This window comes from Psammomys obesus, unplaced genomic scaffold (genome assembly GCF_907164565.1).
Source record: "Psammomys obesus unplaced genomic scaffold, mPsaObe1.curated_primary_1811, whole genome shotgun sequence".
NCBI classification, from domain to species: Eukaryota; Metazoa; Chordata; class Mammalia; order Rodentia; family Muridae; genus Psammomys; species Psammomys obesus.
In genome coordinates this window covers 3,093,755-3,104,582 of record NW_026596057.1, presented here as the reverse complement: position 1 = coordinate 3,104,582, position 10,828 = coordinate 3,093,755, and the positions used below count along the sequence as shown (strand labels likewise).

The 10,828-nt window shown below is 51.2% G+C and overlaps 1 protein-coding gene across 1 annotated transcript in view; it reads left to right on the top strand.

The window, feature by feature from the left end:
- Window positions 1-6,269: 6,269 nt before the first annotated feature.
- The window catches only part of Lmx1a (LIM homeobox transcription factor 1 alpha), a 145,503-nt gene continuing 140,944 nt past the window's right edge, over window positions 6,270-10,828 (top strand). The window contains exons 1-3 of the mRNA XM_055624523.1: window positions 6,270-6,322; window positions 6,678-6,884; window positions 9,122-9,308. Of these exons, the coding sequence (XP_055480498.1) occupies window positions 6,809-6,884; window positions 9,122-9,308 (263 nt within the window). The 5' untranslated portion in view covers window positions 6,270-6,322; window positions 6,678-6,808. The remainder of the gene's footprint in view (window positions 6,323-6,677; window positions 6,885-9,121; window positions 9,309-10,828) is intronic.

Genomic DNA, 10,828 nt, shown 5'->3' with positions numbered 1-10,828 from the left:
CAGTCTTACCAGGCCACAGAAGATGACAATGCAGCCACTCCAGATGTGATCTGATAGACTAAGATCAGAAGGAAGGAGAGGAGGACCTCCCCTATCAGTGGGCTTGGGGAGGGGCATGCATGAAGAAGGGGGAGGGAGGGTGGGATCGGGAGGGGAGAAGGGAGGGGCTTATGGGGGGATACAAAGTGAATAAAGTGTAAAATAATAATAATAATAATAATAATAATAATAATAATAATAATAATAATAAAAATCTTCCTCTGAAAGAGTTCTTACCCTGATACCAAAATCAGATTAGGTCAAAACAACAAAACTAAAACTACAGACCTATCTCCCTGATGAACACAGATGCAAAGTCCTCAATAAAATACTGCAAGGCAAATTCAAGATCACATCAGAAAAAAAAAAAAAAAAAAACTCATTCATCATCAGCAAGTTGGCTTCACTCCAGGGATTCAGAGATGGTTCAACATGCATAAATCAATAAATGTAATACATTATATAAATGGACTCAAAGTTAGAAATCACATGAATATCTCAATAGATGCAGAAAAGGCTTTCAACAAAACCCGGCATCTTTTTGTGATTTAAAGTCATGGGGAGGTTAGGGATAGAGAAATATATATCTATAGATAGATAGATAGATAGATAGATAGATAGATAGATAGATATGCATATATATATACACACACACACATATATATATATGAACAACAACCCTATATCCATCATCATAATAAATGTAGAAAAACTCAAAGCATCCCCACTAAGATCAGGAAGAAGACAAGAGTATCTACTCTCTCTTCCTATTCAATAGAGTGATTGAATTCTTAGGCGAGCTAAGGCAAAAGAATTCAAAGTATTCTTATTTGCAGATTACATGACTCTTTATATAAGGCCCTAAGTCCCCACTGCAAAACTCTTAGAGCTGATCATCACTTTCATCAGGTAATGGCAGGATACGAACTTAACACACAAAACTGGCAGCCTTTCTGTATACAGGTGACAAACAAGTTGAAAAGGAAATCGGAGAATCAATCTAACTTATAGCAGTCACATGCAAAAACATTAAAATTCTTAGCACTAATTTCTAAGCAAGGAAACAAAAGACTTGTGCAATGAAAACTATACGACATCGAGGAAGATGCTGCTGTCTAAGTATTTAAGTTTATACCCATAGAGCTGTCCTAACAAAAGCAACCAAAAATTGCTTTTAATGTAATCCCAATAAAACTTCCCAGGGCATTCCTCACAGATATAAAAAAAAAATTAAAATTTACATGGAACCAAAAAATGCTAAGGATAGCCAAAGCAACCCTGAATAAGAAGATTGCTGCAGAGTGTATTGCTATATGTGAGTTCAAGTTCTACTACAGAGCCATGGTAATTAAAACAACAAAAAAAGTGTGGTGGTGGTGTAAAACTAGGCATAGATAAGCAGAACCGGTAGACCGGAGGACCCAGTTCCTACAACTACAGCTGTTTGATGTTTGAAAAAGGTGCCACAGATAAATACGTGCTGGAGAAAGGACAGCATCTTCAACAAAGGGTGGTGAGAAACCTGGATGTCCAAATGCAGAAGAACGAAACTAGATCCATCTCTCACCTGCTCAACTCAACTCAAAAAGGATTAAGGACCTGATCATAAGATCTGGCACTCCCGAAACTGCCCGGCTGAAACAGTAGAGGTAGAGACTTTCTAAATGGGACTCCAACAGCACAGGGACCACCAACCAGTAGAACTGCATGAAACCAAGAAGCTTCTGTACAGCCAAAGAAACTGTCAATTTAGTGAAAAGGCAATCTACAGGATGGGAGAAAAATCTTTGACACCTATAAATCAGACAGAGGATTAGTATCTAGAGTATGCATAAAGACTTAAAAACTTAAAAAAAAAACATCAAGAAAGCAATCCAGTTTTTAAATTAGAGAGGTAGGCTAATGGTTAAAAGTGTTCACTGTTCTTCTACATCTTAGTTCAGTTTCCAGCACCTACCAGGCAGCTCACAAACACCTGTAACTACAGCTCCAAGGGTTTTGACCACTCTTCTACCCTCCAAGCACCGGTAGACACTCTTACAGACCCACAGACACACAGACACACACACACACACACACACACACACACACACACACACACACACACACAAACTTTAAAAATTCTTTAAGGTCAGTATCCAAGTGGATTTCCCTAGTAAGGGGAACAGGAACTATTTCTGACATGAACTCAATGACTGGCTTCTTTATCTACCCCCCCACCCCCACAAGGGAGGAGCAGCCTTGCTAGGCCATAGAGGAGGACATATCAGCCAGTCCTGAAGATACCTGATAAGCTAGGGTCAGATGGAAGGGGAGGAGGACCTCCTCTATCAGTGGACTTGGAGAGGGGCAGGGAGGAGATGAGGGAGGGAAGGTGGGATTGAGAAGGATTGAGGGAGGGGGCTATGGCTGGGATACAAAGTAAATAACCTGTGATTAATATAAAAAATTAATAATAAAAAAATAAAAAATTCTCGAAGGAAGTATGTTTATGGAACTATACAGAACACTCAAAAGAAGTACAAACATGCTGGAATCACTTAAAAATTGCACAACGGTGCTAGCCATTCAAGAAAAGCGGATCCAAACTCTTTTAAATAGATCCCGCCTCATCCTAGTCAGGTGGCTATCATCAAGAACACCAATAACAGTAAATGCTGCTGACATGAAGTCAGGAAAGGACTCATCTGCCTGGCAGGATGTACCCATGGTGCAGCAGGGCATTATCAGGGTAACCAGTCTCTTTCTGGTTGGATCTGAAGCCTTCTCCACAGGAGGGAGTTCATGCCTGATACTGTAAACCTCCCTGTACAAAGCCCATGGCTATGGAGGTCATAGGCCCTTGAAGGGAAATGTATGTGTGTGTGTGTGTGTGTGTGTGTATGTCATGTTTCCAAACTGCCATCTGAGTATTTATGTTTATAGCCATAGATCTATGCTGCTATCAACCTCAGCTGGACAAGGTTTGCAGTGGGTAGCAATAAATGCAGGGAATTATATGTATCTCAAGTGCTAAGAACAAATGACTGAATGCATTACTGTGTATGCTCAGCCACATATGGGACATCTATATCAGCCCCCAGCCCTGGAGGCTCAGGGGACAGGGAGTACCATGGAGGAAGAGGGTGGGAGGAATTTAAGATCTGGCCGATGGGGAGGGGTACTGTGAGATTCTGGCTTCTGGGCACAGCATGGCCTTTGCTCTCATGGACTCATGGCAGCTATATTACCAGCACAAGACCTATGCAAGATCAGTCCAGTCGCGACTCCGGGGTGAGAAACTATTGGCAGACTTGGAAAGGGAGAGTTGTTTTTCTCTGGAGTGTGGCCGCTGGTGGGTTTCTGTGCTTCTGTGGATGGCCCCACGCTTGTGCACACACTGACAGCACTGGTTGGACTCAGTAGGCCGCATCAAAAACCAAAAAGAAAGGGACACAGGAAGGAGTGCTGGGGAGGTCTGGGAGGAGCCGGACGAGGGAAGTGAGGATGGATCCGATGAAAATAGGCTGTGTACATGTAAAACTAAAAAAGCCACTGAGACTGAGACTTTTTGCTCACTGACCTTTCCTTGCGGGCTTTGGACTAGGGCAAGAGGTCTGCCCCTCCCCCAGCCAAGTGAGCACTGTTTGTTGATCACGTCTGTGTGCAGCAGGGCTTGCCATGGGGTTGTGAGACTTAGTCCTCATCTGAGGTGCCCAAACCAATCAGAGGAAAGACATTCACACCACAAACCTGCCTGTGCTGCACTCACCAGGGGTTCTCTCTGGTGCCAGGACCACTACAAAAACGCAGCTCAGACAGCAACCTGTCCATTTTTTTCTGCATGTTCACCAAAAAGAACACCTATGCCCACTAGTTAAATAGGTTTTATAGACTCAAGACTTTTAGTTAAACAAAAACTCAGCCTGGCACTTAAAATAATATTTGTCTGTGTATTTGTTCTTTTTTTCCATAACAAATTTCTATCTTATATATTATCCCCAAAATACTCATAATAATATATATATATATATATATATATATATATATATATATATATAAATATATTCCTATTCTATCTGGATGACAGAGACAGACAGGGCACAGGGCAAAGGTCAAGTGTTAGGGGACATGACACGTGGGCAACCATAGAGAAATCTCCTGGCTGTATTAACCTCCAAAGATTTGTCTAGGACAATAGATACAATTATTTGTTCTGCCTACCTCACAGGTTTGTTGTAGAGATCAAGCAAAACCACGTATATAGAAGCCTCCTAAAAAGTTTAAGGCAGCATTCTAATATAAGGTATTAAATTCTTTGCCCTTTTCCTTTGTTCCTCTGAAATCATATTCTGTGTTTGACTTGTGCTCGTGGATAGAAAACACTCAGGACAGTGGTGGATGAGGCGTGTGTGTGTGTGTGTGTGTGTGTGTGTGTGTGCGCGCGCGCGCGCGCGTTCCTAAGCACAGGGGAGCTTGTCTGACTTCTTTAAGTTCAGAGAGAGCTCTTTTCCTTGGTGAAGGCACTAGGGAATTCTTGCTTACGTGGCTTGTCCTCTGCTCGGGCTGACCATGCTAGCTACAGCTAGGGAGAGCTGCCACTCAGTTCCTCACGGTGTAGAAGTGAGGGTGCCCTAGAGAATTCCATCAACACTGGACCTTCAACGCTGTTCAGGAGACCATGGTTGGAATTGCACGCGGACAGGGTGCCCCATTTCTTTAGGGCAACCAGGACGCTGAGACCACAACTGCCTCCACCTTAAATCCTAACGATTAGATGAGCTGACTACGGAGGCAATATTGGCACGAAATTAATGGTCGATAAAACGTTAGCCAACGCAATGATGTGTTTATTGAGTCACTTGGCCCCAGGCTCTCCTTGGGGTAGAGGAGCAAGACCCTGTCCCTGCCTCTAGAGAGGCTGAAGTGCCCTTCAGTCGCTGCAATAGAGCGTTATGAATCACAGGGAATTAAAAAAAAAAAAAAAAAAAAAAACAAACTGCCCCCAGGAACTTCTTTTCTAAGAAAAGTCTCCTTGGCTGACTTCTAGTGTCCAGCCGGCAGCATGGGCTACGGGGAGCCTGATTCAGGGTTTGGCCATGGGTCCAATTATTGCATTTCCCAGCAGTGAAGCGGTTTCGGTCAGAAACGTCGAATTTTTTTTTTTTTTTTTTTTTAAAGCCTAAAACAAAGTTGTAAGTTGCAGGAGCCGGTGGGTGAGTGAAAGTCTGAGGAGCTTGGAGCGGGGAGAAAAAGGGCTTTGGGCGCTCTCCGCGGCCTCCAGGTGAGGACGGAGGGTGGTTAATCATCACTCACGGTGCAGATCCGAGAGCAACCGGATCCCCGTCCCGCCCGCGCCCGCGAGCCGCAGCCTAGGTGGCACGAACCTCCGCCGAGGCTCCGGCGCGGCTCCCCCCGGCCCCCCCCCCCCCCCCCCCCCCCCAGGGCAACAGCTCCACGTGGAGAGGAGGAAAAGTTTGGCGCGCCCGGGAGGTCCGGGCAGCAGACCCGAGCCCCGGGCTGCAGCCTCGCGGTGGGCCGCGCAGCCAAAGCCGGGAAAGCGAGCTCCACGGGCCCACGCCAAGGGACGCGCTCCCAGGCCCCCGCCCTGCGCACCCCACCCCCTCCCCGGGCCGCGCACGCAGCCAGAGGCCGCTGTCAGAAGCCGCCCGAGCCGCCTTGGAGAAGCAGGGCGGACTTTGCACCCAGGACCCCGGGCCTCGGCTTCCCCAGCCAGCCTCGGAGCGGAGCGGCTCGGCTCGGCTCGGCGGGACGTCCCGAGCAGGCCGGTGGGCGGCTTGTGGCCACGGCCCGGCTCGGCTCCGGCGCGCCGGAGAGCAGCCCCGGGGGCCGGCGTTCGCTCCCGCTCTCTCCCGGGCGCGCCGGAGCCCCGGGCGGCTGCTCCGGCCGCAGCCTCGGGGACGCCGCCGCCTTCCTTCTGCCGGAGCCGCCCGAGCCCCTGGGCGACTGGGCGCCGCTCCGGACGGCGGGAGCGAGCTTGGCCATCAGGTAAGGAAGGCTGCGAGGGTTCCCTTTCGGCTTCGGCGGCTTCGGGGCGGGCGTGTTTCTCAAAGTTGATTTGAAATGCGTCCAAGAGTGAGCCGGGCCAGTCGCGGCTCCTCCCCGAGGCGACTCCTTTGCTCCTGCAGACGTTCCCGGCGCTGGCCGACCGGCGGGAGGACCTCCCCGCGCGCCCCGCACGCCCACTCCCGAGCGCCCCCGAGCAGAGCGCAGCGCCAGGAGTACGGAAGCAGGCGGGACGGTCCCCGGCTCCCTCACTCTGCCTCTTTCCAACCCCGGACAGGTGAGGGTCGGGACTGAGCGGTCAGACGACAGGGGAATCGGACCTGCTTGGTCCCTCAGACTTGGCCCTGGCTCTAGGAGCAGGCGCACCCCCACCCCAGCACGCGCCGTAGCCTAGTTCCAGCGGAGGGGTCCCTAGGGGCCACGTTGGTATAGGATGGGGCGGAGTCGGTCTTGGAATGGGAAACCTGGGGACAGGGGTGGGGGTGGGGGTTAGGAGAACGCAGTCAGGGGGCGGAGGCCTAAGTACATAACGCTGTTGACTTCGAGTGAAATCAGATCCGTCCGGGCAGTTCACGGTGGCTCTTCTCTCTCCTCCCACCCCGCATTTCTCTTGGCTGGACTCTACCCTCTAGGCTCGTTCTTTCCTCCCTGGACACTTGCTCTGTCCTTCTCCGGGAGTGTGGCATCCTTGGGCGCAGAGTCCCAGCGGGCACGGCGGCTAGACGCAACCCTCCCCCGCAGGTCCTCCAGACTCAACCCGAACATGTTGGACGGCCTGAAGATGGAGGAGAACTTCCAAAGTGCGATCGAGACCTCGGCCTCCTTCTCCTCTTTGCTGGGTAAGTGTCCGACGCCCTGCGCCCTGGCGCATCCTCCCGCCGCCAGGCCAGGAGCTCAGGTACGGCAGCCACTCAGCTCTGGCACCCCACCCGGCTAGGCGACCAGGCTCGCACCCTCTTCACGCACGCAAGACACGCACGCACACAGGCGCCCACTCTCTGTCTTTCCGTGTCCGTCAGTCCTTTTGAGGCGTCCCTACCGAGATACGACTAGCAAGCCTCCTCGGGCCTCCTGAGCTCAACATCGAATTCCCCAAAGCCTCGAGGGGCGGGCGAGCGTGTTCACAGGCGTTTGAGTGGCAAGTGATTAATAACACCCAGGGCTGGATTTTTAATCATGGAGCTGATCGACGGCTCATAAATGCCACCAGTTTCTCAGAGGCCTGTGGCCGAGCAGGAGTGGTCCCGAGGCCTGGAGCACCCAAGTTCTTCCCTTTCTCCCACCGGCTACAGCCCCAGTTTTAGGATTGGGCATGGCCTAGAGGCTTTTCCGGGCTAGTGGGCAGCGCTGCGCTGGGATTAGCCTGCGCGGCGGGGCCCTCGCCTGGTCTTTAATTAACTGAAGCCGGATCCCAGTTCTGCAAGCTTGGTATCCCACTACCCCCCAACCCAGCCACTGCGGAGGAGCAGAGAATAGAGGGATCCAGACGAGTCACGCCCGTGGGTCTCCCAGAGCGAAGGCCAGCAATTCCTGTCTCCTCAACTCTGCCTTTAGGAGTTTTCAAGTTTGGAGGAAAAGTGTTTTTTGTTGTTCTTGTTGTCGTTTTGTTTTTTTCTTTCTTTTTCTCCCCCCCCTTTTTTTTTTCTTTCCCCCCTCCTCTTTCTGCCGAGGAGATTTTCTTTTTTTCATTTAAACCTCGTCCCTTAACTCTAGAACTGAGAGACCGAGTTGACAATTTTTATTGGTGGAAACCACATCCAGAGAGAAATCGCCCACCTCACACCAACAGTCCAGAGGAAACGAAATCGAGCCCCAAGTTTCCTTACTTCCGCCCCCCTCCCTTTCAAAATTGCCAGGGCCCTTTCCCCAGAGCAAGAAGACCCACGCAGGCCAGAGCGGGCGTGCACTGGGGCGCCAGACTTGGTTCCATGCGCAGCTGACCCCGCGGTCTCTCTGACCCTGGGAGGCTGAGACCAGGAAAACAGAACATCACCGGTTGAGACAGGCCAGGTCTTTCTGCGGCCCTCCTTGCCGTTTTTTCCCACCCCATGAAACAACCTGTCCGGCTTACCAGGTGGCAGCTGTTCCCCAAAGCAGAAAGTGAGATCAGCGTAGTTGCCTACACAGAGAGGGATCAGCCCTCTGGGACATCACCGACAAGAGCGTTCTTGTGGGACAAGGGGCTTCTTCAAACGGTTGTGAGAAGTGTCAACCAAGGCGGTTAAATATTCCTTTCTCTGTCCGGTGTTCATGTTGTGGGGAGGCAGGCCCCCACTCGAACAAGATCCGGAGGGACAAAGTCAAAAAGGTCAAGAAATAGGGCAGAGAAGATTATCTGACGGGGCTAAGAGGGCTGTCGCTCCATGCAGCGCTTCTGAGCTCGGGACAGGCAGCCCTCTTCTCAGGCAGGCGTCCTTCTCAGGGTCTCTGCCCTTGGCTATTCTCTCTCCCCACCCCCGTCATTATATTTCCTAATTATAAAAGGCCACCTGCCTTTTGCACGTCAAACAAAACGCAAGAGGGATCCATTCACTGCTTTGAACAGTGCCGAGCTTGCTTGAGAGATGGTGCTTTTTTCCTGCACCTCCAGACTTTTACGAAGAAAGCAGAACATGTCAATTCTTCTTCTAAAGACAGAACACAGTGGCAAGCAAATTATTATCAGTCATGTAAAAGCGGTCAAAGAGCACAAACACGGTGATTTAATGACGACCTGAGCGAGATCCCTGGGAGCGCAAATTCACATGCGATCTAATTTTATGGGATACGTGAATGCACGCAAAAGTTATCTGGGCTGCTCTACCCATGAAGGCCATTTCTTTGACTTTCGCTCCCTCCCTCGCTAGAACTTAACGCCTTACAACTTAGCCTTTGCTTATTGGCAACGTTGTTGCCACTTGGTTGGGTTTCTCGAACCTGCTCCTCAGCGGGGCTCTCTGAGGCTGCGCGGGCTGGGGGGCTGGTGGTGGTGGTGGTGGTGGTGGTAAACCTGCGGGGTCCGATCGGACCCGGCAGTGAGTGCGGCGGGGTGGGCTGGCCAGCGGGCCTCACCGGCGGACGTCTGTTGCTGCCGTAGGCAGGGCGGTGAGCCCCAAGTCCGTCTGCGAGGGCTGTCAGCGGGTCATCTCGGACAGGTTTCTGCTGCGGCTCAACGACAGCTTCTGGCACGAGCAGTGCGTGCAGTGCGCCTCCTGCAAGGAGCCCCTGGAGACCACCTGCTTCTACCGGGACAAGAAGCTTTACTGCAAGTTCCACTATGAGAAGTAAGTGCCCGCGTCGCTGTCGCCGGGGCGCGCTCGCTCGCCTGCTCGCCCGCTCGCGGGCACGGCCGTGCGCCGGGGAACGTGTCCCCCTGCGCCCTCTTCGCCCCTCCGACAGGTCCAGGAGGCACCCGCAGGGCCGACCTGTTACATCTCCCCCGTACCCGCGCCTGGCACTAGTGTCTGCGCAACGTGGGCCCGAGAGAGCCGCGCTGCGTTTTTTGGTTTTTGTTTTTGTTCGTTTTCTTGTTTTGTTCCATAATTATTTTAATCATTCCAAGTTCCATAATGTGGGGCCCAGCCATTCCCAGAGATCACCCTCGGTGGGCCTGGAGCGTCTTCAAGCTTGGTTCTGGGTTCGCCGGGGGCGCCCGGGTGATCACCAGTGACCAGCCACCCTTTTCCATTCCATCTCACTCAAGCGTTTGTGCCGCTTTGGGGCTTGTGCCCAGTGGCAAGGCGGTGCAGATAGGATAGTTTTTGTGTCCCCCCCCCCTCCCCCGGGTACATTTCTTGCTCGGTTTGGGGAACTCCGGTTTGGAAATGGCTTTTCTGCAGCTCGCCGTTGCTTTGCTCTTCCAGTCACCCCCTCCTCGGGTTTTCTAGGAAGCCGGCAGGTGTGGGGGGCCCTGGGGAGCCCTGGACGTTGCTAGGCCAGAGGGGCCCTGACCTAAAGCTCCCTGCGGCGTCTCCACCCAGTTCTAGACTGTCAGCACGCAGAGCTGGGAGGCAGGTGATGAAGAGATCGGTTCTTTTCCGAGCTGGATTTCTGAAATGCCTCAGGAATTGTGAAGTGGTAGGACGTCCTTATTCTCAAAGGACAGGCCAGGAGGAGCCCTCCGAAGTAAGGAGAGGAAACTGCTTTGCCTTGCAAATTGGGCAATTCACGGGGATCTAGGATCGTGGGGGGGGGGGGGCTAGAGGGAAAGAAAAGTGGCCTTAACGCTCCTGTGTTTTTGTGCAGGAGGGAGGCCATACGTGTACTATGTGTGCGTGAAACGTAGCTGCTGTAATTTCATTAAGACGCACAGTGAAAAGGATGCGCAAGAGAGGTCTGACTATGGGGGAAGAGCGGAGGTTTCTTGTTTCTATGTCTGGACTATCAGGCTCACTGAAAAATGGGCCCAGTTAGACCTATCAAAAACCACCATCCGCCGCCACCACCACGATCTGCCACTCAGGACTCCTCTCCTAGATAGAAAAAGCTTGACTCTCAGGAGACCTCATGCGTTGAGGACACTAGGCTATTCTGTTGTCTCAGAAATACCTTACAGTCCCTGCCCTCAACTTAAAACAAAAACAAAAACAACAACAACAAAAATGCTTGAGTATATGTCAGTTGGACAATACAGAAATTGGCAAATAAGCGAAAACTCTCTCTGATCTTTATGGTAAACAATTTTGAAAGGAAAAAACAAAACAACAACAACAACAAAAACAAAACCACGCCGGTGTCTGTTCTGGTTTGTTGGCTTGTAGCCCCGGAGTCTGAGTAAAAAGTGTGATTTTTAGGTAATTAAGCG